Source organism: Nelumbo lutea, chromosome 4 (assembly GCF_056320005.1).
Source record: "Nelumbo lutea isolate HS-2025 chromosome 4, American lotus-T2T, whole genome shotgun sequence".
In the NCBI taxonomy this organism is placed as follows: domain Eukaryota; kingdom Viridiplantae; phylum Streptophyta; class Magnoliopsida; order Proteales; family Nelumbonaceae; genus Nelumbo; species Nelumbo lutea.
In genome coordinates, this window is record NC_142687.1 from 19240515 (window position 1) to 19266759 (window position 26245).

Sequence of the window (26245 nt, forward strand, 5' to 3'; positions counted from 1 at the left end):
TAAATGGTAACAATAACACGACGCGAAAGAATGCCATTTCCAAGTTCCAACCACCACCTGCCTGCCTCCTCCGACTAAAGCTGGTTGTGTTGTGTTACACTCTTACCTTTCATGACTAAATAAATAAATAAACAAACATTTCAATGATCCCATCCACCGACGCTTTCTTCCGCCTTCACGCTCAGCTCCGCATTCATCGCTATTTTAAATTGCGGGACATCAATCAACAAAAGACCGCGTTTTACTCCACCGTGGATCGCGGACTTCGGGTCATCCTTGATTCAACTAGAAAAAGGTGAAAACAACTCAAAAGCAATCACTGTTACAGAGTACAAATTTGAAATTCCCTTCCTTTTAACAACTTCATTCAAACGTTTACAATCAAACTCTCCTTCACAAACTCAAGCTAGGGACTGGGGAGCGTGGGGCAGTTGGTTACGTCTTACTAGTACCAAAACCCAATGAAGTTGTCCCAAAAGAGTGCAACAATGGCGAACACAGCTGGCAAAACAATCTGGCTTCCGTAATTGGACGGAGACCCATTCTTGCTTTTCTCCGGCAAAGATGCTGGCGGTGGAGGCAATTTCTCGACGTGGACAGCGACTTTCATGCCGCCGTAGCAGAATCCTTTGCCACTGATGAAGTAGTATGTCTTGGTGACATTGAGTGGAACCACATCCCTCCCTGCGCCGGTGGTCCAATTGTGAATCGGATGGTTCTCGTTGCACGCCTCGTAGTTTGTCTTGTTCACTTCTAGCACGTTCATCTGGTTCCTGTCGTATACAAAAACTGCGAGCAGGGGAAGTGCAGAACTGGGTTAATTAATAACGGAATAACTCAAATCAAAATCATTGGCAAACAGAAAGAAAATCAGCAAATAGCGATTTTTCATGGGTTTTTTATTTGGCGAGCACGGATTTTCATGGGTGGGAAAATCGAGCTTGGACGGTTGAATTAAAAAACCAGAGCTCTGTGGTGACACCGTGAGGACCCGAGTTCCAATACGTTCTAGAAAGTAATTGTTTCGTTGAAGAACACGCATCGTCTGCTCCTCGGTCAAGTTCGCAACCTGATTTGAAGCAGAAACCAGAAAAGACTCCAAAGACGGAAGAGATGGAACGAAAATAACAAGGATTGATGTAATTCAAGTAAAATGTAGTGAACTAATCATTAATGAAGTATTTAGCAATCGTCAAAACACAGCTGAAAAGGCAGTGACAAAAGAAAATGGAAAATCCGTCGAGGTACAGAAGATCTGAGATGTTCAGAGGTGGTCTGATTAAAATAATAAAATAAAAAAGACCCAGGTGAAAGCAAAAAATGGGCAGATCTGAGTTCACCGTTAAGAGAGAATCATAAATGAAAGGCAAATGAAAACCCAGTGAATGGACTGAAATGTAAGTCCATTATTAACCGAAATCTGAGAAACTGAGCAAAGATTGAAGAATTCACAGCCCGTATTGCTGTATCTCATCTCAATGCTACCCGTTATTCAGAAGATAACTTCCTGACAGATGTGTAAAAATGTCTTTCGTTGTCCTCGAGAATTGAAGAAAACGAGACAAAAAGGTTCAAATTTAACCAGCTTCATTACTGGAAACATTAGCGATCCAAATACAAGAATGTTAACAGCAAAAGTTCAAAAAGTACACGAGAAATTAAAAAGATATAAGAAATTAAGATTTAAGAATACACAGGAAATTTTCATCAGCTACATAAAATTTCAAAAAATTAAAGAGACAAAAATGCGAAGGAATATAGGAGATTTAAGATCTGAAGCGGAAAAAAAATACGGGTTCAAAATGCAATCCAAGCGATTTCGTAGCAGAAATCAAGCAAGCATCGATAGGACTCCAAAATGGTATCTTGGTTTTACCGAAAATGGGGAAGATTATTCGTCAGTGCAATTATTTTAAACAGAAAGAGTACAAGTGAGGCATTATGAAATGCCTTAAGTTTCTAGCTAAAAATTAGGGGGAGAACAGCATCAGTACAAAGATCTGAAGCAAAGAAGAGAAAGAAGCAGAGGAACAAGCAGAAGCGGCCCGAAAGAAAAAGGCAGATCTTAGCTTAAATGGCGAAAGACGTAGATCAGTCTTAGCGAGAGAGAGAGAGAGAGCACTTACAGAGCCAGTCACCTAGGTAGAAATGTTTGCCTTTTGCCCACTCAGTGTAGTTGACATTGGAAGTCCAGCCCATGTTTGCTCCGACGATGAATCTGGTGGCGGAGACTCCCGACATCAGGAAGAGAATGGTGCATGTTAGCACCAGAAGCAGCGTCGACGACACAGTCTCTCGTCTCCATACCTCCATAGCTCCAGAACCCTCTTCTCTGTCTCTTCTCTCTTTCTTTCTCTCGCTCTCTTCTCTCTCTAGCCACTCCCTTACAACCACTCCCGGTTGCACGGTCATTTATTTATGAGAAAAGTGAGTCCAGATAATATACCTTAATAAATACGGAGAATATCATTTTTTTTATTTTAAAAATTAATCCCTTTTGTTAAATGAGAGCGGGAGATCGCCTACGCGTACGCGTACGGTACTGTTGAGTGCTGTGCTGTGACTGACGTGGATAACCGTACACCCAAGATCCAACTGGTGCTCACACCCTGTCTTATAATCTTATTTTCACGACAATATGGGACCCACAAAGATTTTATAAACCGAGATTTTGGTTTATCAAACTGAACAAATCTTTTATATATATATATATATGAACGGGAAATAGGATGAAACTTGCACTCCAGCCTTTTTTTTTTTTCTCTGCATAATATAATTTAATCTATTAGATCACTTCAAATACAAGGAGAAGGATGCTCTTCCCAAACTCCATAAGTTTTAGTCCCCAAACACCAAGTAGTAACCTTACGAGCTAGTACATTGATGTTTCTTTTAATATGGGAAAAAGACAATATGCAATGCGAATCAGCAATAGTCTTTGTATGGCTCAACATATGACTCTATCCATGCTAGTGGTGACTTAGAACGTTGCATGTGTGTAATCATCGATAAGCAATCACCTTTCATTTGAATCAGTCTCTCGGTTATTGTCTCCACTATCAAAAATAAAAGGGTTTCTAGCATATAAGGGTAATTTTTTAGGTTTAATATCAATAAAAATAATATATTTAAAAATCTTTCAAAAATAAGTTAAATTTTTAAAAATAATAAGAATTGTGGTTTTGAAAAATGAATTGATGACCGAATCAGTCAGGGTCTGGTTACTGGTTCGAACGGTCTGAAAGGTCGTTCTGATAAAAAATAAAAAATAAATAAATAATTGAAAAATGGTCAAAACGGTTTGAACGGTTAACTGGTCGGTTCAGCAGTTTATTGACTAAAATCAACAGTTTTGAGAAAAAAAGCAATTTTGGAGGAAAACGAAACCGGCAGGTGATCAATTCTTGGTTTTTCCGGTCCGACCGTCTCGTCTGGTCTGATTTTAAAAATGGTGATATGAATAAAGGGAACAATCTTCTTGTTCTTTCCATTTGTTCATCAGAGCCACGGCTAAACCGTTTTGACATAAATGGAATTAAGAAACTTGGAAATTTATAATTAATTGACATAAATTTAAAAGATAAGACAAAATAAAGAATAGTTAACTAGTTTGAGTGCCGACAGCTAAAGCCTAACCGAACAAGTAACCGACAGAAACTTGGAAACAAAAAGAAAAAAGTTGCCCCGGCCCGCATTCCATTCGTTGGATTCTTTGGCCAAGAAGGATGAGTTACTGCTGTCAATTTTTCAATTAGTGCAGCACCAAGTCGACCGTGTACACTCGTTGGATTTCCGTTGGTTCTCCTATTACTTATTAGAGTTGGGTCACGGCTGGAAATCATGGTCTAAATGGAATCCAGCGTGTGAAAGGCTGAAAATCACTCTGGAACTCATGTCACATTCAAAAGTTCAAAATCACTCAAAAAACAATTTCTATATCTTGCTGGTAGTTTTTCGTTTGAGAACTCATATCTTTTTCATACCTAATTACAGCTTATAATGGAAATCAATCACTTCCTTTATAATCGTTGATTAGGGATTAGGGATTTGCCCATTTGAATGATTATCTTTTTGAAGAGATATAGTGCTGAGCAAAGTTGTGGGCATGTGGGCTCATCATAACCCACTGGCGATAACTGCTTCCAAGGACCCAAAAAAGCTCAAGAAGAAATATGAATGGGGACTATGGCTGTACAGACTGTAAGAGCAGGCACAGGCACTTTGCTTGATTCTTAATCACACTGAGCTTCAACCTCTGAAAAAAGATCACAACCTTAAAAACAACCCTTTGTTACCTCAAAGCCAGTAAAGAAAAAGGTAAAGCAAGATTGTCCAAATTAGTGTGATTTCCTTTGATCACTCCCCGGTGTTCATTATTACACGAACAAATCATTGACAGCCCCCAAGGGAAGATGGATTCCAATTACCTAATCAAAATTTTCAGGGCCATGGATTGGAAAAGGACAGAATTAGAAATAACATACAATTGATGTTTAATTGGCACAAATCTTTCAGGGTCAGTTTCGTTTGCAGAATAAGGGTCTGGAATTGGATTGGGGGAAATCCGAATCCCATTCCTGGTAAAATGGCATTCCCCCATTAGAGAGAATGGCCAGTCCTTTCCCCTCTCTTGGGAATGAAAATCAATTTCAGCTGATTCCAATTCCCATATAAAACAAACAGGTGGGAGGAAAGATCATTCTGATGCCCATTCCAATGAATTTTGATTCTGACTGTGAACCAAACGGACCCTCAGTTCGTTTTTTTGAGGGCGGGGACTGACTTAAACGAACATGGTTGATACAAACTAAAATACAGGAGACCAATGGAAATGGACCCGCAAAATCAACTCTGCGACATGAAATCGGTCGAGATTGGCACTGCATTAACTTTTATACTAGAAAGCAATGCAAGAATAAATATCTTGCCTCTCGACTCTGAACCCTTTTGTGGGAAAACAAAACTGACACTTGTTGAGATTTTGGGGTGCCCTCTATATCATCGACAGTTCTGCCATGCTTTCACTGCTCTATGCTATAGTGCCAGAGCAACTTAAGCCGGCAATGCAGGTTTTTCTGCAAAGCAAATTGCTTTGAGGTCGAAAATCCAGATCATCCACATGGTCTTTCTGTTCACCTTAGCTTAGAGCCTACTGCTTGTTCCTACTAAAAGCCTACAAATCGGAAACCATTCCTTCTTTTCCATGTGACAGAAGGCTATTTAGCCAAGCTAACATGGGCCATGCAGTGTCAATGTAATCTTACTTATCAGAAGAAAAAGGAGACCCCCCCCCCCCCCAAGAGAGAGAGAGAGAAGAAGAAGAAATCAGTGCATCATGTGAATGTGAAAAGCACTAGCAAATGGGAGCTATAATGAGGATAATAATTTTGGCAAAAATGATGTTTGAATTCTAATCTCAAAATTCCTCTACTTTAACGGAATCAAGCACAATTTCATATGCATCCTTTGGCCTGCACTTCTTCACACCAGCGGTGAACCAAACCTTGTCGAATTTGTAGCTTTCGACAGCTACACTCGTCACTTTAATCCATACCAGGACCTTTGTTTTCATTCCTTCTATCCCTGTGAGCTTTCCTCTCATCAGTGTCCCTTTAACTCGAGTGGCATACCTCACTACAGAAGAATCCTTGAAGCTAACTTCACAAACAGAGGGCAAGTACACAATCAGCTTGGCCTTTGATTCCTCAAATTCATAGCATATTATGTTCCGAGGAAAGAGGCCTGGTGGTAGATTGTACTCTCGTAGAAGATCTGGCTGGGATTTCAGTGGCTTGCCTGTAGAGAGAGAGAGAGAGAGAGACAGAAGAAAAACACCAGATATATAAGCTTCCATTATATTGGGTGCACAAAAGTTTGTCTGTGTGCACACACATTGACAAACATGTTTTTATCATAAATGAAGTAATGAACATCACAAAATTCATGCACAGTCGTGCGTAAAGGACATCTAATAGCTAATAATGTAGAAACAACTGTTGGTTAAAACACTCAGATTGGTCCAAGTGGCTGTGAAGAGGCAATGGTTGTGACTAGACCAGAAAAATAGTAGACAATTGGTTGACATATAGAGGGGAATCCTACAACACTTCCAGACCAGAGAAGTTGAATTAACAGAAGAGTTCCTTGTTCAAATCCTATAATGAGAGCTGATCAATTTAGAGAAATACATAGAAGCACTCAGGCTGCCACCTGAACTGCTATCACTTCTCATAGAGAGCCTAAGGAATTATAATAGATTCAGAAAATGAATCCAGTCCATCTAATTACCACACAATTTAAAAGTATGATTAGTTAACCCTTCCATTGTCCTGCTCATCATTGAGATATATTCCATAAAGAATTTTTCCAATCTCAAGAAAGTATTTCACAACAACTGGGGCAGCAAGAATGAGATTTCTTTGTCGAATAATTAATGGAAAATACATGGAATTCAATAGCCACAATCTGGCAACAGCGCATCCCAAAACCTCAGACTTATATCCTAAAAGAGAAAAGCTTAAAATCACATAAAATATTAAGTTACTCTTTTTTCCCTCAATAGATAGCAAAACTCAATATATGGCCACATGTCCAAATCTAAGAGAAGCTAGGATTCACACTTTCCTTCAGATAATTGTCCAAAAAAGTGGAGACATCTTAAAGAGGAATGGAAGGGTGACTTGCGTCAGCTCATCCATTGTGTGCTTCATCTGCAATCTAAGTTGTCTTGCCAAGCAATGCGAAATTGGATGAAGGATGCTGAAGGAGTAAAATAACTCAGCTCCATAAGTTATGAACAAACAACATTGGCATGAAAATTCTGTGCTTGACCATGACAGGTAAGATGACAAAACCTACCAAATGAACCTCTCTTGCTTTTGTGCTTGAAAATATCTTGGGATCTCCAAGAAGACAAAATCCCCACATCTTACATGGAACAATTTAGGCCCCCATATGAGCAAACAAGCCCCTTTCTCCCAAAACATAAAACTTAATAACCCCAAGAGAGAACAATTGATAGAAGAACATACAAGAACATAGGTAAGCAATATATTTATGAGAAATCAGTTTTGGGGCTTCTAGAGAGGAATTGTTGTTTCATCAGACTTACATTTCCTTGAACCAAGAAAAGATACATTTATATAAAATAAGATCCACACCTTTTAGCTTGTTGAAAATCCATTTAGCCTTCTCTTCAACAGTGCTCGAGAAAGACTGCAATTATATGTAATCATTTCAGTGCAAGAATAAAACCAATAGCAACATATGCTTTCCGGTTTCACTATGACATGAATTTTGGAACTAAACAGGTAACCAAGGGCGAGATAGAATTGCAGAGCATAGATAGTTCTAAGTCAAGCTATCCAAATTCCAAAGAGTATTGAAATCCTTGGCTGTCAAATCAAATTCAAAGCTAACCATAATTAATGCTGTCAATGGGCCAAATTAGGCCAGGGTCAGGGTAGACCTGGTCCTGAATTGGTAATAAATGTTCAGGGCCAGTCCCAAACCAAGATCTCATAGTGTTTAATAACAGACCCAGAACAAACCTAATTATGAATCGGGATTATCAGGTATGATCCAATAAGACCCTATTATAATTGGTAAGTCTAATTTTAACCTGTAATTAGACAATAAAACTGCTTGCTTTTTAAATTGACATATTTGGACATGACAATATGATGATATTACAACCATACCATGGGAAAGGCGGGTATTAAAAATAGTTGTCTTTGTAGTATGATTAGTTCAGGCTGGAAATTAGGAACCAAAACCTATCACAACCCGGTTTGGGTCCATCCAACTCATTGATGGCCTTAACCATGAGTATACTCATTGACAGCCTTAACCTAAGGACTCAATTTATTACATTTTGATCCAATCTCCCATTAATAACCCTATATAAATAATGATTTAACAAAAAGTTTAGGGGGTCAAGGACACCCACCAGTATACTTGGCTCCGCCCCTTTCCCCAACAGATGGCCCTCACACAAATTGAGACAAATGTTTATTTGATAAACAATTTAACCGAACAGCGTTTCAAACTCTATTGGGAGAAATGGCTATGTGGCACAGAGCTGACACCGTTTCTTCAGATAAATGGCAACAGAACCGAGAACCATCTAAATTGTAAAATAAATTTGCAATAAGAAACACCATTAAATAAGATGACAACTGTTTAAAAGTAATATAGAGAAACAAGACAACCAAGACAGAGGAGAGCAATGAAACCACGAGATATTAAAGTTTCTCCTATCAACACAAGGGCACAAAACATATTGTAGTCTGCGTAAGCAGGCACCTTATGCATGCAGTGTAGATACAAAATCATCAAGATCCAATGAACAATGATCCACAGTAATCCTATCAATTGCAAAGAAGAATCTCCACCTTATCCAACAAGAAAATGATAACTAGAAAAGTGATAAAAAAAAATGATAACTAGAAAGATACATTGGCAGTTGAGCATTTAACTTTGATAATTTAGCAACAGAATGGAGTATCTTGGAATTGAGCTTCAAGGGCATAACTTTATGGTGAATAGTGGAATTCTTGAGCTGTGCTAAGTTAGTAATAACATGGGGATTTCGAGATTGATTGAGCTTCAGGGCATAATTATATGGGGAATGCTTCAACTTTCTCTGTGCTATAGCAGGGTGTTTAGCTCATCTAAGACCGGAAGCTCTCATTGATTTAATATAATCACAGCCCATATTTCACCACTTTGTAATCTTTTTTTTTTTTTTAATTTACTTTGAAGGATGGAGCAGCGTACAAGACAAAGATTTGAAAATACCAGAAACTTTTCAAAACATAGCTTTGAGATCGATGATATCTGTCTCATTTCAGTTTTGATTGACCAGTACAAAATAAAATATAAACTTGTCCAAAGAGGTTATGATTATGTGGAAATAAGAACCAAAGGAACAGAAAAGCAAAGCAAGGTACTGGAGGAACACTCAAAAACATCTTACTCCCCCCCATCCAGAACCCTTTTCATTGTTCATAACAACTCATCTTTCACTTTTCTCCCTCTTTTATTTTCGGATAGATGACACAAAATTATCAATTAATGAACCCCGCAGAACAAGATCTTTTCTTCCTTCTTTTACACCATTTTTTTTTGGGAGGAGGGGGGACAATGATTTCCCCTTCAACCACTAATTTTGGAATATCGATGCGGAGCTAACTGAATATCATCAACTGGATTGGTGGGTTGCCTAGAAACGAGTGGCAATGTAGCAATAGGGTCCACAATTAGCAGATAAATACAAGTTAACCCAGAATTGTAAACAGGAAATAGAAATGGATGAGTAACCTTTTTAAATAGCATCATCAGCACTCACAGTAAGGTCTTCACTAACATTAGAGATCTCCTTGGCTTTCCTCGAAATCCAAAAAGTCCCAGCTTTTAAGCTCTGAACCGTTGTCAAGGCTTTTTCCATTCCTGTCTCCTCTCTTCCCTTCTCACCAAGGTGAAGGAGCTCTCTACAATCCAAAATGCTCTTACCGGCTTACCGCCTTCTGCCTTCAGCGGTCCAGCCTCTCTCTCTTCCTCCCTCTAAAACGTGGCACAGTCGTCAGAGACAGGCACGCCACTGTTGGAAGAAAGGAATCCGGATTCAGTGGACCCTTCGGTTCACGGGGCGCGTTTCGGGGATTGCTATTCCGTTAACGTAACGTTGTCAATCCGAACCAGTTAGATAAAAACAAAACCGGAGCCCTATCTTCCCCCCCCCCCCCCCTCATTCGTTTGAACTCTCTTTCCCCAGTTTCATTTTCACCATAGCCCTAGCTCAAGAGCAAGAGGGTGGCGTGCAGCGATTTCAGGGATGGAGTCAATCAACCGGCGGTAAGCATCCATTCTCCTCGTTTTCCTTTCAAACCTGCTATTCCTCTCCAATCTAATATTCTTTCTTTCTACAGACCACCGATGGCAATTTCTCTGTTTCAATGAGCTCTAACGGCATGGAATCAACCAGAGACAAGTGTAAACCAGCAATTGGGTTGGGGCGTTTATCACCGGCTATCCAATATCACGAGCTTTGACCCAATTGCATCCTCGTTTGGATCAATCTACGTAATGGACAACCCACTCATAGCCACACCCGATATAAATTCAACCCTCATGGGGCGTGCTCAGGGGCTCTATGCCATGTTTTCGCAACAGAACAAGTTCAGCCTTCTAATGACTCTCATCTATGCATTTGTCAGCTGACCATACAATGGTAGTTCCTTAAGTGTAGTGGGTCGGAACCCAATCTTGAATGAAGTAAGAGAGATGCCAATCGTCAAAGGCACGGGAGTTTTCCGGATTGCATGTGGGCATTGCTTGGCAAAGAACACTCCATGGCAGTATTTGATGCAGTAATCAGATATAATGCGACCCTGATACATTAATTAATGGAGTTCTTATTTTTGTCATCACCCATGGAGTAACATATAGACTGTACTGGGACAAGAGTGAAAGTCTTGTGAGTTGTGAAGATGCCAGAATTAAATGGCCCACATCTTGGGAAGAACAAGGTCTAATTTATGGGTCTTCACGTTGTCGTAGATTGATCAAAAGCTTGAAATGTTGTCCATCTATCAAAAGAAGTATTCCCATCCAATAATAGCTTGTTCTCTCCATTTTTTTTATCAAACCTTTTATCTAAGGAAATACAGATAAGACAAAAATTGTTAGATTTTGAATGTTAGAACTTTAACAATTAAGACTGACAAGTAAAGCCGATTTACACTTGTTGTCGGTTGATTTCACACGGTCGGAGCTTGGTGAAACAGAGAAATCACCACTAGTGGTGGTCTGTAAAAAAGAGCAATATCATATTAGAGAGGAATAATAGGTTTGAAAGGAAAGTGAGGGTGGTGGATGCTTATCGCCGGTTGACTCCGCCGTCGGACTCATTGAAATCGCTGCCGATGGTCTCTTGCTCTTGAGCTAAGGCTTAGGTGAAAATGAAACTAGGGAAAGAGAATTCAAACGAATAAGAGGGAAAGATAGGGGGCTCGGGTTTTATTTTTATCTAACCGGTTGAACCGGACTGACAACCTTAAAAAACTCGTTACGTAAACGGAATAGCAATTCCCGAATAGGGCGACGTGCATGCCTCCTATTGAAGGGTTCACGCGCCCCATGAACCGAAGGATCCACTAAAAAGGGAAAAAGGAAAACAGGAAGGAAGTGGAGCCCATGGCCCATCGGTAGGGAACGCCGAAAAAAGAGGAAAATTTCCATTAGATGGGTATTTTGATAATCTTACCAGATGGCCCTGCCTTGGCCACGCAAGTTATATGAGTGATCTACCGAGTACCGACGAGAGACGACAACGGCGACAAGCATCAACAATTATTTTGCGCTCGAAGATTGTTGGTAGCGAGCAAGGTTTAACCAAATGCTTTAGTGATAAGGTTTTATGCCAATATTAAATATATGGGACCCGCATCTTTTACAGTGGCACCATGAATTGAATACCGGCGTAGAACTGTAAAACCTCATCATCATTGGTTTCACAGTCCGACGAAATCACCCTTTTATTGTTTGAACTTTGAACGCTGGAGATACGATCATGAGACCGGTGATTATTACAATGGTGCTTGCTTTTGCCCACTATCCGAAAAATGGCACCAATTCAATGCTACATAGCTGTTTCTCCAAGTGCTTTGAATTTGAAGTATTATTTAGACCATGTTTGGAATCATTGTCGTTTTTTGATAAGTATTTTTTAGAAAACGTGATGCATTGATATGTTGTTTTCTAAAAAACTTTTTATTTTTATTTTTTATTGCTAGATGATGCTACATAAGAGTTTTTCAACACCACATCAGCATATTATTGTTAGAAATAGTAAACAATGAGAAAACACCAAAAAATACATAAAAAACAACATCGATTCCAGACATTGACTTGGTTAAACCGTTTATTAAAGAAATGTTTTTCTCAGGTTGTGTATGAGCTCTCTGTTGGAAGAAATGTCTTATTTTGATATTTTTCCAACGCTTAAGTGCTTTTTCACTATTCAGCTTATATGGTGTTCAATGGCATGTAATGGCACCTAATTATCAAAAAACCATTAAAAAGGTTTTTCAACAAATTTTGCTCATTTTTTGGAGAGAGAATCATACAAAACATTTGTTAAATAAACATCAATCAAACTAAACAATCCCTATAGTAATAAGCTTTAGAGACATTTTTTCACAATTTGAGCGGTGATTAATGGCATCTAATGGCACCTGAGACCTGACTACCAAGAAATGTTAAAAACCTTTCTCATGGGGCAGACATTAAAAAAAAAAAAAAGCTTTAGGGGAAATGCTACCCCTCGACTTGTGTAGCACAATAAGGTTTTATCAAAAAATAATGTTAAAAACCTTTTTCACTATTTTTTTTCGTATTTTCAAGAGAAATTTCATACAAAACATTTATTAAATGAATGGCGATGGAACAAAACAGCCCCTATAATAATAAGCTTGAGAAGACGTTGCAGGTTTTGTTGTTCTCAACTAGATTACTAGACCCTAGCTCGTACTTATAAAAATGAATGTACAAAATCTACAGATAAAACAAGAGAGAGCTGTGACAGAGTCGAAGACAATCCAACTGTCAGACCTTGATTATTCATGGGCTGAAGCTGAACAAAACCTCACTAAAGGTCCACACCACAGCTTGGCTCTTTCCCCCAATTGGAACCATCGTCACCCAGTTTTGTTGAAATATATGCGCAACAAGAGGGCTATAAGAGTGGATGCTTTCCAAATCATTAAAAAATAAAAACATCTCAATGGATCATCAATAAATAACGTAAACACACTGCGCCTCCTAAAGACAGACAGGACTGTGTGAGCACCAAGAAATAGAGAATTTGACAGAAACAATAGCAAATAAACAATGGCACCCACCACTGCCGATTCACAGAGCACTGAGCCCAAGTGACGGAACCTAGAAATCAAACAATAAAGACTACAATTGGAAAGCTCTTATGTTTCCAATCAAAATAAGTAGCATAAGCAATGGCAGTTGTGAACCCATGCTCTTGTAATGCGAATGCCTCCAAATAATGCCTTGGGAATATCTGAAGTGGATTTGGGACATGCTGTACTAATTAAAAATCCCAAAAACTAATCCAATCCATCTTATATGTTAACATTGGCATCCACAAGATGACAAGGCCTCCATGTTTGATTCTTTGTTTATTTTCTTTGATTTGAAGTGGGAAAATTCTCTCTTCAATCCAACCTTCTCAACAAGTATTCAACCTGAACCTCCTTTGTCAAAGGCATGATCCATTCTCCATATAGTTCAGCGACTAAGTTTGGCCTGATTTTATATACAGGATCATCTTCATCTCTCTCCTCATTGACAATTATTTCCTGCCCATAAGTTTTGGCCTTCATCTCTACTCTTCTCTTTATTGCCGCTTCCACAGTTTCATATGTTAGCATTTGCATCAATTGGGCCCTGTCCTGCAAAAGCAAGCAGCAGAACAAAACTGAATCCAAAACAAGAAATCATGAAAGTAAATAAAATAGACCATATAACATAGAGGAAAGAACGCATACCTGTTCTTTAATAGCGGCTTCATAGGCAGCAGGAGAGGCCCGGAACTTTGCCTCTGCTACAAATTTACCATAGTGGATTCTCTTTGAGAGTGCCTACGGCAATAATGTAGAAGAAAGAAGTTGGTAAGCAAATAAAAGGTGAAGAGTTCCAATACCAGAGCCTGAAATAGACTATAATACCACGTTTGCAAAACTTTTTTACAGGTGCTACACCAAATAAAAGCCTCATCTGTTTGGATCGCAGAAAGATAACCATTCATTTGATTTGAACCATATAAAACACCTTCATATTTGGACATGGCGAATTCATTATGGACATGTCAGGTGCAAGTGTGAGGTCCTATCACTGAATTAATCCTGCATATGATAGTAGAGAATGGCCACCCCGTACTAAGTACCGGGCCAGTATTCCAATCAATTTTGTTTCATACCCATTATTTATACTGTAAATTTAGGTTATTTTTTATTTGATATATAGATTTTTTTAATTTAAGAGACAAAATCAAATTTTATTTGCAAACAATAGCCCATTTTATGGATCCTACATCATTTGAAATGAGTTTTTTCAGTGGAGATAATTACCATTGACTTTTTTGAGAGTGAAGGTAATTACCCTTTGAAGCAATCTAAAGACTTTGTTTTAAATTTCTAATGTCAATGAATCAAATTTGGGTCTACCTATCATCTGTTTACAGATAAAAAAAAATGTTTCCATCAATACCCCATGCACACAAGAGGATAAAAAATGTGATGTATTGTGGCCATATCAAATCAAATCATCCATGGTGTGCCCAATCATTTTTGTGTCAAAAGTCAAACCATTTTTATGACGTTTCGCATGAAGTCGTAACATCATAATAGGAAGTAAAATTAATGGACAAAATAAAATAGAAATTATTAATTTTAATAATTACTATTTATAATCATAATTAATAATTATTATAAGAAAAAGTTGTTATATCCTCTTGTATACTATACTGTAATTTAATCATTCAATGTATGGTGGACCATCCGTTCTATCTACCTTATCAAACATTAAATTCCTTTTATTGGAACTTATGCCAAGAGAGTATATTAGAGTGAGGGGTTGGATCGTAAATATCTTGCTTGTTATGGTTAGTACGCAAGATTGTCTCTGCTCTTTAACTCTGACATTAGAACTTAGAAGGTTGCTTTTCATTTCAATCCCAACTAGCTTCTCACAGTTTCTTAACCCATATTTGTTAGAATTACTACCATAATACTTTCAATGGGAAGAATTTGATAAGTAATCACCAATAAAGTAATAATTTAGGTAACTTTCTCCAGGTTGCAGGTTGTTAGAAAGCACAAAGGCTAATAAATCTTCTCATCAATTTGAGTACCCAAAATTCCCCCATATTAGTAAATTTCATTCCATGAGCACTAGAGACCGCTATCATCAATGTAACAGTTGGAGTTTATAACATTTAGAAAAAAAAAAAGAACAATTATAAAAAACAGAAAAAAAAAGAACTATGCTTGGAGAACCTTGTTTTAATATATAGATATCCAAGTGGTTATGTTTATCAAATAGAAGCATTAGTTCAACAATCTTATTTGCATATAGCAAGAAAGAACTCGTAATAGCAGTCAGACCACACAGACTTATCATTACCAACCATATCAAGCCATGTGGGGTTCTCTAGATAAATCCAGTTTCTCTATCCCACTCTATCCAGTGTCACAACTTCTGTTAAAAATGACCTGTAAGATATTTTTACATTATCTGAAGCCAGAGTCTGATTTTGTCTTCGCCTTGCCTTTCTGAGAATCATCATTAATTGCTTTCCGTTCCTTTATGGCAGAACATTCTCTTAAGTTTTTTCTATCCTGTTGTCAGTTGTTTACCCCATGTTGGTGCAAATATTGAAGCAAGGAAGATAGATGGAAAAACAAATTAATTTTCTAATTCCTACACCATTTCAGAATTTTTGGATGGTAGGATATTGGTATTGGTTCAGTTTTATTATTAGTTTTCTAGTTGTAGGTGTCTTAAGAATAGAATTCTGTTTTTACAATTTTATTGCTATTCCGAAGCCACCATTTGTGATAACTTTTGGGCTTGCTATTTATAGTAATTCTCATAATTACTATGTTTAGTAAACTCACAATCTACTATTTTTAGTGATGTCTGGTGCCTTTTGATTAAGTTGGTTTTAGTGGGATTAGGAAAGTATTAGCAGAGTTATATTTATCAAAAAAAAAAAAAAGTGTTAACAGAGTCATTTTATGAGTTAGGTCCTTGTTTATGTGTCTTTCTGGGTTATCTATGGATTTGTCTTAGTTCTAAAGCAATTTTTGGATCAGTTTCCTAGTGCAAATTGGAGTCTGTAAAGGGACATCCGAGTTCATAAATAGAGTCATCATAATTGGAGTTTAAGAGGAGTTGATTTGAAGAAATAAAATTTGGTTTAGTGAACTCTAGTTGTTGCCAGGATTTTTATTTTTCCTTTTTACCCTCTCTCATCTATTTGTTCTTATAAGTGATCGATCTCTTTGCTGTTTACCCTAACAGCAAGAGCTTCCCTCTCTCTTTCTATGTTATTGCCCATTCTTTGGTGGACAGCAATCTACCTGCTAGCTTTCTTACCCTTATTCTTTACCCTTGATTGACCAAAGATCACCAGGTCTTAAATTGGTAGGACCCCTACCCCGTCCTACATCACAGCTTTCCTGGATGCATTCATTTGTAATGTTATTTTTTCTAGGCTTACCACTTTGCCAAGGTAAATTGGACAAAACTTATCAATTCTTTCAAGTTTCCCACCTTCTCACTGATGCCTCCATCACAGAAGATCATCAAGTCATCTGCAAACTGCAGGTGAGTTACTAGAATTCGGTTTGTGCCTACTCTCCATCCCCTTATCACATCTTCCCTATCAGCCCTAGTGATAATTCGACTGAACACATCAGCTACCAAGATAAAGAGAAAAGGTGAAAGTGGGGTCCCCTTGTCTAATACCCCTGCTAGTTGGGAAAAAAATCCCTCACCACCCCATTTACTAGGACGGAATAGTGACAAGAGCTGACACAACCAAACACCCAGCTACACCATATTTCCCCAAACCCACACTTCCTCAAAACCTCTACTAAGAACTGCCAATCCACCAAGTCAAAGGCTTTCTCAAGATCAAGCCTACAAACAAAGCATCTCTACTTGGACCTCTTCATCTCTTCCACACGTTCATTGGCAATTAGGATTTGATCAATTATCTATCGTCCTTGGATAAAAGCTCCTTGGGCCTAACTAATAATGGAGGGAAGGATTTCTTTAATCCTCAAAGACAGGACCTTGGCCAGGATTTTATAGATACTAGTCACCAAACTATATGGCCTGAAGTCTTTAGGATGGATAGCATCAGATTTCTTTGGAATAAGAGCCATGAAGGTAGCATTAATGCCTTGATTAACTATATGCTTCTCTACAAACTCATTAAAAGCCTCACAAAGATCAACTTTTATCAATCACCTCCCAACAATCTTGGTAAAAGGCCATTGTAAAACCATCTTGGCTTGGAGGTTGGATCTATCCATCAAAAACATCGCCTTCCTAATCTCTTCTTCCTCAAAATTTCTTTCCAGCCACCTAACCTGATCTTCATCCAATCTTGGCCAATCTACCCTCTACCCATTCTATTTCCATCCACTCTTCCAAGTGTCTTCTATAAATCGATTTGAAATGATCCACAAACTTCCTGGCAATATCATCCTGATTAGTGAATGATTCCCCCCTACCTCTAACTTGACACAAAGTTCTTTCTCCTCCTCCCATTTGCCACATCATGAAAAAACTTAGGATTTCCATCACCTTCCTTTAAGACCTCTCTCCATCTTTGTTTTATGTTTCTTTGTATAAAAAAGAGGTAATCTCAAAATCCCTTCTCTATTAAACTTGTCGGCCTTGACTTAGGATTTTGGTCTTCGTAGAGGGTTAAGGGATGAGGAAGTTGACTGCTTGTTTAATATGCTTTGCCTCCTTGAAAAGGTTTGGTTGGATCCCTCATCCCAAAGGTGGGTTTTTTTTTTTTTTAATATTGTGGTTCCTTTTTAAATTCACTTTGGTTACGTTTGTTTGCGGTCTGAATCCAAATTTACACCAAGGATTATAACGTTGATGGGTTCATGAGAGTGTAAAATGGGAACTAGATGTTGGTCCCATTTAACACTCTTCACATTTGGTAAATCGGTTGAGGAAAAACTCCAACCTTGTTAAACTCAGTGCTTTCTAACCGAGAGGTTGCAATCCATGTTGGCTAGACAAGAGAAAACCAACTTCATCGGCGTATGCAAATACAGTAGAAGACACAATAGCATCACATAGAGAAGAACGACCCTTCACCAGAGTGGAGTGGCATAGAAACTTAGAAGTCCACCGGACGGCAGTGGAGGAGACTATCTTCCAAAATGGAGCACCGCCTATTTCAATCTCTAGCAATAGCAACCACCTTAAATGCAAATACGCCACCGACGTACGAAGCCCCCACTATTCTCCTCATCTAACATCGCAAATACACTCTCAATGCCTTGGGGATCCAGATTGTCATTTGGAGTTACTTACAATGAAGCACTCTAAACCATTTGACCGAATATCGTAGAAGGATTTATCCTTTCTTCGTCCTCCAACCTCAAAGCCTAACCAAAAACCCATCCCTTATATGCCATAATGGAAACAACCATCTTCCTAAGCCCCCCCCCCACCACCAAAAGCAAACTTGACTATTGGTGTGGTGGGAAGGAGATGAAAAAGAGAGACGTTACGAGCGAATGAAAATGGTGGGAGGAGTTTTACATCGAAAATATCAGCGTGTTTTTTACATCGATAATCGATGTAAAGTCTTTCAAAAGGGAGTTTTACACCGCTCTTCAGTGTTCTTTTACACTCCATCCAAACAACCACAAAACCGGACCAGATTGTAATATTACACCGATCTGGTATTTACACTGCAAACAAGTGCGGCCTTTGCAACATATCCTCTCAACGGAGTTTCCCTTTCTAAGAAGTTTGGTGTAGGCCAATTCCCCCTAAGGTTATGGCTTTATGTTGGGAAGTGTGCCATGGGAAAGTTAACACCATGGATAACCTACAAAAGTGAAGACCCTTTCTCTATATCTCACCTAACTAATGTACTCTTTGCATATCTCATGGCAAGGATTGTTATCACTTATTTTTATCCTGTGATGTTACTACGAAGCTTTGGGTTTGGCATTTCTCCTTATTTGGGTGCAGGTGGGAAATGCCAGCCGAAATAAGCATGTTGTTTAACTCATCTACTTTCTCTTGGCCCCATAAAAGAGGAAGAAACATGTGAAGGTGTGCGAGAGCAGCTTTGATCTGGACAGTTTGGGAATAAAGGAATACTAGAATATTCCAAGAGAAGAAAAGGAGCAGTCAGGCCTTGAAGGGTTGCGAATAGGGCAATACACTCTTAAAGTCTATGGAACTATTTCACCATTTCTCTTTTAACGATCTATGGAGGAACTAGATAGCAGTAGCAAGCTGCTCATCTTTAAAGGATTGGGTTTTTACGAACTAAATCCCCTCCACAAGGTTTTTTGAAACTAAATTTTGATGGGAGTAGCCAGGGCAACCCAGGGCCCTCTGGATTGGGAGGAGTTCTGAGAAATGAGGCTAGAGAGGTTATCCTTCTCTAGTCTAGCCCATTGGGAGTTGGGAATTCTGTTAAAGCAGAATTGTTAGCTGCCATACAAGGAGTCCTTCTTGCAAAAGAATTGGGTGTGGAGAAGCTGTTGGAGGGGACTCTTAGGTAGTAGTGGAGTGGCTAAATAATCTAGAGGTTGCATGGGTTTACAAGAATGAGCTAAAGAAATACAAATGGCTGACAAGGAATATGTCTGTTACAGAGTGGGTGGGGAGATCAGCGAATGCCTTTGCTGATACCTTGGCAAAACAAGGGGCAAATAGGGAAACACTGTTTTGGGCTAAACTGTAATCATGTAGTAGCACTCATGTACTTTTTGCTATAGTTTTTGTGGTTTGTGTTTTATGTGTTTTCTGTTTGGAGAGGTGGCATATCATGAGTCACACCTTCCCAAGGGTCTGTAATTTCTCTCTGAATTTAATGGAGCGTGATATATTATTTATCAAAAAAAAAAAACGCCGCCACTGTTAGACAGCTTTGTATGCCCTTAGCTTCAATCAAAATTGATGTACGTTATGAATTTATTGTAAATGAATAAAAGTGCATATTTGATTCATGTTCCCTTGGTATGTTTCTGTGTAATACCCTTAAACTGGACACTTATTGAGACTCGTGTTAGTTTAGAATATTCACAGCCAGTGAATCGGTCTGGGGAGACCTATCCTGACAAGGCTGACACTGTGGTGCCACCAAGTCGGTTGAGGTGGCTTAATCTTTGAACTGGACCAAATTTCCAGTATTGCCCTGGACCTTGGAGATTAATGGGCAAAACTGGAAAGTTACACCCAACCCCTAGACTCGATTATGATACTGCACTAGGTGTCGGATCGGTCTGTCTTTTTGATGTACCAATCAATGAGATCCTTAGCGGGGGTCAAAACCTGGGTATGTTGGGACAATCCGAGAATTCATCTGAGTGGGTGATCATAGTGATAGGATCAGCTCCTTTATCGGACAAAGGTAATGATCAGGGATGCGCTCTCACTGTTGGAAACCAAGACTGCCGGCAGCCGATTTCAACCGTTGAAATTTGTTTTGCAAAGTATATTTTATATGAGATATAAAAGTATATAAATTATGGTTTCTAAAATGTTTGCAAAAGGTTTTAATTCCCGGGATCCATATAAGTGGAGAGTGCAACACTGTTCCTTGCAGCCGAGGGAGAGGTCCTCTCTTGTTGGGCAGTGTATGATCATTAAGGGCTGAGAGGTTAAGTGTAAGACCATTGAGGATAATACCTGATGGGTTAATCTTGCATCTGCTCACAGTCCCTAGGTGTTACAAGGTGGCTTGATCCAGGGACCACTTAGGGTAAGTGTTGGACCCATAGAGCCCATTTGATGGGTTTCAGGGGGTGCGCTGTCTTAACAGTGTATTCAACCAGACCTTGTAACAAAGGCTGGGCCAAACCCATGTGGCTGATGTGTAGATCAATGCTTGGGTCCCACGCCATACAGGAAAGTCCAACTGGGCAGCAGTTAGCAAGGTTAAGTGAGCACATAAGCTTGATGGGCCTAAAGCCCATTTCGAACTGGGCTATTTATTTAGTTAATTAAAGAGGTGAATTCTGAGATGGATTAGCAGATAGGATAGGGTCTTAATCCTATCCACTCAGAGAGTCCAAATCTGAATGTGATTCAGATCTAGAAACCTCCTAATGGGATTAGGATAAAACTAATCTAATCTGCAGATAAAATAAGGGTTTATCCTTATCACTAGAAGAGAAGGCTGATCCAAATATGATTTGGATAAGCACCTCCTAATGGAATTAAGAGCTGATCTTTTAAGTTAACAAAAAGAAGGAGGGGGCGGCAGCCTTGAGAGAGACCAAGAAACACATCAAATCCTCTTTAGTGCTGAAATCAAGAAGAGAGAATTCTGCAGCCTGCGAATACTCTCTTGCCACCTCCCTGCTCTTGCCGCCCTGTTTGCCAGTTCGATCTCCAGCTGTGGGAGAAGTCAATATTAGATCTTGACATCAGTTCTTTGAGAAATGATTGAAAAGGAAGCTGTGCTCACATTCCATCCTACTGTTTCTTGCGAAGGACAGGGTTCTTGGAGAAGAACACTGTTGATTCTGCTCCATCCTACACTGCGCCATCTTCAGTGGGAGCAGTCTTTGGATCCTTCCTTGGGCGTGAACACCTTCGTTGGGAGACATTACTTCTCCGTATCAGGTATTATTCTCTCCCATTCCTTTTGGTTCAGATCTGGTTCAGTTTAAGGTTCAAGATTAATCCTTGAAAATATGATTTTCTAAATAGGGAATGTGATTCCCAGTTGAAGGGAGAGAAAAATTTTTGAAATTCGCCCCCTATTCCGCAATCTTTGGGCGTCCATGGGATAGATCTCTCATTCCTTTCAACCACGACTCCCCACAATAACTTTTAGAATAAAAGATGAGAATTAACCTTTCTAAAATGCATACCTGCAGGCAAATTGTGTCACAAACAGCAACAGATCCACAGTTACCATCATCTCCTTTTTTAACCAATCTTGGAAGAAGATCTCCAAAATACATATCCCAGATCTTGTTGTTTATATTGATAGAATCAGCAATAGGATGCAAAACCTAGTAGGAGAAATATAATATGACAAAGTAAGAAGCAGCTACCAGGCAAATAATAAAGCAACAGTAATATGAGCATTATACAGAATTATGAAAAAAGGGTTACCAAAGTTAGAATCACTATTTATCTTTACATAAAGGGATGCAAACTAGAGAGTTGGTGAGGACTGGAACCAGCTTGAAATTAAGCTCTCTTGATCATAATTTTTAGATCAGCTGCAAAATTTTGGACAAGATCTTCACTGTTTTATTTTCTGAAGTGAACTTTCAATGTCATTCTCAAAGTTTGCAATATTTATATCAATTGGAGAACCAAACCCAGAACACAGAGTAAAAGGTTTTAAGATTGACCAGCCAAATAGAAAATGAAGCATTTTAAATTTCAGTTCAACCATCAGAACTGATTAAAAAAATGACTGCATTATTTGGTAATATGCTCCTTATATATGATCATGGCATGATGACACCAAACGATCGTTCAATAACTAAATAATCAATTTGGAGTCTAGCATATTGGACTGAGCTTGGCAATTGACCAAGATTGGACAACATAGTTCACATTGTATAAATAACAACCACTTATGAAGTTGTATTTGACCTGTGGGTATTGAAGAGGTGGGAGCATTGGCTCGGGTAAATCGGCTGGAAAGAACGGATGCTCATCTGGGCTTTTGTATCTGCCAACCTAAACATGCAAGAGGAAAGCAAGTCAAGAAAACTTGCAAAACTATCAGTCGCTTTTTTTTTTTCTTTTGTCTCTTTAAGAGGTTTAGTTTTACCTGAGCATGAAGCTTTTCAGTTTCCCTGACCATGAACTCAACCAAAGAGCCTTCAAACCCATCCATGGAGAATACATTATGATCATATGTGTCAGCATTGTAACAGTACTGAGCTCTCTCTAAAAGGCTAAATATTATACTATCTTCTTGACGAATTAAAGAATGTCTTATACTGTCCAAGGTCAAGCTTTCACTCTCATCCACCCTCTTCTTCCTCTCCAATCTACAAAAAATAGTTTAATATCAGAATATAGTTGAATAGGACTCAAAATCACAAATGCTGACTGAAACCATTAGAAGTAATCTTTGCATATTTTAAGACCACAATGCAGGTACATATATGTATATGTATTAATGATTCACTTGCTTTATTTCATATGCCACAGAATTAGTTAAACCTTTTAATTAGTTCAGTTGTCATTGAAACCTCAAGATCAGGTGTTGAATTTCAAAAATAAGCATGCACATATGTCCATGTGCTGATGTACACATATTCTTTCATGTCTCACTATCAGCATATTGGTGTCTTGATACGCAAATGCAAGTATAATTATTTATAACATTGTTATGCATAACTATGCTCAAGCATTTCACGAGCAATGAAGGATATGATGCACTTTCTTAATAAATCTATATTTACAATTTTACACATATCAAAGACTTGTACATCTACGTGTAATTGTGTACACATATACCTGCATGATTTATTCATTTTCTTTTTCCTACATCACCATGCCATTTTTCTCTTCTATGCTAGCTGAGATGAATTTGGATGGGCATCTGACAATGAAACAACTGGCATCCTTCAATTCAGTTATCAGCTTGATCCCATGAAGCTCATTGAGCAGTTAGTTTGCAGGAATAATTTGAGCCTATCACTAAACAGGTGTTCAGATAATTCTCTTTGACCAGAATGTATTAAGTCATACCAACATGAGCATCCATTCTATGCAACTGTATGATTGTAGGCATCACGACGTATGCATGGTAATATGCAGGGGTGTTGATTGGAACGGGTCGGATTGGTCCAATCCAATACGAGTCCATTACAGATGGACCAGGTCCAATCCAATCCGATGAATACTCTGGACCATTTCGACCAGTCCAATTCAATGCTGGACCGCCCAATCCGTTCAAATTGGTTTCAACCCAAACCTGGTTCATTGACACCTGTATTCTTATCTTCTGTCAATGGCCCAGATATATAGGTTCAATCCAACCCAATCCAATATAAATCCATTACTCATGGACCAGGTCCAATCCAATAAATACTTTGGACCATTAAGTCTGGACTGGTCCAACTCAATATGTCTTATTGGTCTGTCCAATCCGTCCAAATTGATTTTGGACGGGGTCTAACCCAAAACTGGTCCATTAACACCCCTAGTAATATGCATCACCTTCTTCCATCCTATAATGTTTGTTAAATTTATTCTCATCATGAAAAACTGCTGAGAATAAGCACATTACTTTGGACCATTAAGTCTGGACTGGTCCAACTCAATATGTCTTATTGGTCTGTCCAATCCATCCAAATTGATTTTGGACGGGTCCAACCCAAAACTGGTCCATTAACACCCCTAGTAATATGCATCACCTTCTTCCATCCTATAATGTTTGTTAAATTTATTCTCATCATGAAAAACTGCTGAGAATAAGCACATTACATAACCAATACATGTCGGGAAGTTAAACCATGTGCAGGAACCTATGATAGACCCATACAGTGATTATAATTTACTTGATGGGGCCACAAGGGGGGCGGGGGATATTACAAAGTGCAGAGAATATGAAAAACCACATAACCTCCCTTGGTATCGTTATGTGTTTTACCTGAGAAAACGACTCCATGTCACAATTAAGTACTGCGAGTTAAAAAATGGTAAGATGCTTTGCTCTTCTCTCTGTCTAATTTTTTCGTGGATCGCCATAAATCGACATTGTTTCACTAAATGCCCACAATTCATGGGGGAAAAGGTTCGTTCTCCATAAAAATGGGAAATGGGATCAAAGAACAAAAGGAAAGGACCCCTACCATCAATCACAGCAGTAAATTTTCAAGTAATTGAGAAACTATAGCATTAAAAGCATCCAAATTTAATTCAAAGTCAACATTACAGGCATGCCCAATTGGGCAAACATCTTAACAAAGAAAAACACGCAAAACAAATGAGCTTAGTAACAACGATCAGACTATGGAAAATACACATTAAGAGTTTCAACTGAAGTTGAAAAGCAAACACAGGCAAACACATTAACAGAACTAGAAAATTGGTTTTTTCTGTTATTACCCGGCAGATGAAGCCGCAGAAGCTTTGACAGAGTGAACGCATCTCCTTGATGAACTTAACTGAACAAACCCGAAAATGGAAGATTTCCTAGTTGCATTGGGGAAAAGGGTGATCGGTCGCGAAGATTTGAAGAAACAAGGAGTTGAAATCGCAGTCCGAGAAGTGGGTTTTAACAGATTTATGTCCATCGAGGGCGAGATGGACGAGATCAGAAGCGCAGGGAAAATACAAGAGAAAGAGAGAGGAAGTGGGAAAAAGAGGAACGAAACGAACCGATGAAGCAAATGAATAATAATGGAAGAAAGGACAGTAGTCAGCTGTCAGCCGTAATGTAGGGGAAGATTCGGAGTGGTAGATGTGACCTGTGCGAACCGGGAAACTCGTGGGTCGGTAACGTTAGGTCCAAGTTTTCTGTTTCTACCGTGAGTCTGCGAGGCAGGGAAGCGGGGAAGGAGAACAAAAAGCGATTGGGTCGTGTGGATTCAGGTACCAAACATTGCTGTTCCATATATATATAGTGGCATACCAGTCTGATATTTGTGTGGATTCACACATATCAGACGATTAGAAACTCTTAGGCCCCGTTCTTTTGCACCGTACAAAAGGGACCCATTTGCCCACGGAATTGCAATTTTGTGCAATTTTGGTGAAAAAATCTATATCTATATCTCAACAATATTTTTTGAATTTTTTTTAGGATAAAATTTACCCTTTATATTTAAGTTCATTGATAAAAAATAAGGGTAAATAGGATAGTTGGTTATTGATATTAAATAAATTAAAAAATAGGTAATTTTAAAATTTTCATTACATTCAATTCTCTCTCATTAAATTCAACATTTAAGGTATTAATTTACATTCACCTTCATTGAATCAGATATTTAAGGCTTTTTTGTTTTTTTCATCATTAAATTCTATAATTAAATCTATATATAACTAATAATTTCAATAACATAAAAACTTATACTTTTAATATATAGCTAGAAAAAAATAGTGTTTTCATCTAGGTGGTGGTAAGAAATTAAACCATTTTAGTAAAATGGGCTAATCTATGTTACCATAATTAAATAATAAAATTCAAATATATATAAAATGCAAAAAAGTAGAAATTAAAAAATGAGAATGTTTTTAACATCATATATTTGATATATTAAACAATAATAAGTATGATAAACAATATTTTAAAAACCGACCTAGATGTAGGCCCGCTTTTGCCTTCGGGTCATAGGTCATTAGTTCGACTATCAAGGCCAAACGAGTCAAACCGCTTTGCATCAACTGTGTGTATGTGTAAAATACATATTTTATCAATAAATAGTATAATTATGTTTTACATATATTATAGACTTATAGTTATGTTATA

At 38.4% G+C, this 26245-nt stretch overlaps 3 protein-coding genes and 1 long non-coding RNA gene across 6 annotated transcripts; 1 reads left to right on the forward strand and 3 right to left on the reverse strand.

The window, feature by feature from the left end:
- Window positions 1–2426, reverse strand: LOC148854373 (early nodulin-like protein 17). The gene is made up of 2 exons (XM_088941075.1): window positions 2127–2426; window positions 1–789 (listed from the first exon to the last, which is right to left on the reverse strand). Exons 1-2 carry the CDS (start codon window positions 2410–2412, stop codon window positions 446–448), a joined length of 630 nt encoding a protein of 209 aa, XP_088797201.1. The 5' UTR covers window positions 2413–2426; the 3' UTR covers window positions 1–445.
- A 2935-nt stretch (window positions 2427–5361) lies between these two features.
- Window positions 5362–9578, reverse strand: LOC148854374 (uncharacterized protein At5g01610-like). Of its 2 annotated transcripts, none has more exons than XM_088982263.1 (3): window positions 9350–9578; window positions 7161–7215; window positions 5362–5796 (listed from the first exon to the last, which is right to left on the reverse strand). In XM_088982263.1, the coding sequence occupies exons 1-3, from the start codon at window positions 9446–9448 to the stop codon at window positions 5417–5419; spliced, it is 534 nt and encodes a 177-aa protein (XP_088838389.1). In that variant the 5' UTR covers window positions 9449–9578; the 3' UTR covers window positions 5362–5416. The 2 variants fall into 2 exon arrangements, with proteins under 2 accessions (XP_088838389.1, XP_088838390.1); XM_088982264.1 differs by having other exon boundaries at window positions 9322–9500.
- Window positions 9579–9737: 159 nt separating this feature from the next.
- LOC148854375 (uncharacterized) lies at window positions 9738–10631 on the forward strand. The gene is made up of 2 exons (XR_016112275.1): window positions 9738–9855; window positions 9930–10631. It is a non-coding gene; the product is annotated as an uncharacterized LOC148854375 (long non-coding RNA).
- A 2132-nt stretch (window positions 10632–12763) lies between these two features.
- LOC148854376 (chorismate mutase 1, chloroplastic-like) lies at window positions 12764–25370 on the reverse strand. 2 transcript variants are annotated; one of them, XM_088941076.1, is made up of 6 exons: window positions 24883–25370; window positions 22592–22814; window positions 22411–22497; window positions 21672–21815; window positions 13563–13655; window positions 12764–13466 (listed from the first exon to the last, which is right to left on the reverse strand). In XM_088941076.1, the coding sequence occupies exons 1-6, from the start codon at window positions 25068–25070 to the stop codon at window positions 13230–13232; spliced, it is 972 nt and encodes a 323-aa protein (XP_088797202.1). In that variant the 5' UTR covers window positions 25071–25370; the 3' UTR covers window positions 12764–13229. The 2 variants fall into 2 exon arrangements, with proteins under 2 accessions (XP_088797202.1, XP_088797203.1); XM_088941077.1 differs by lacking the exon at window positions 21672–21815 and having other exon boundaries at window positions 24883–25366.
- Window positions 25371–26245: the final 875 nt, after the last annotated feature.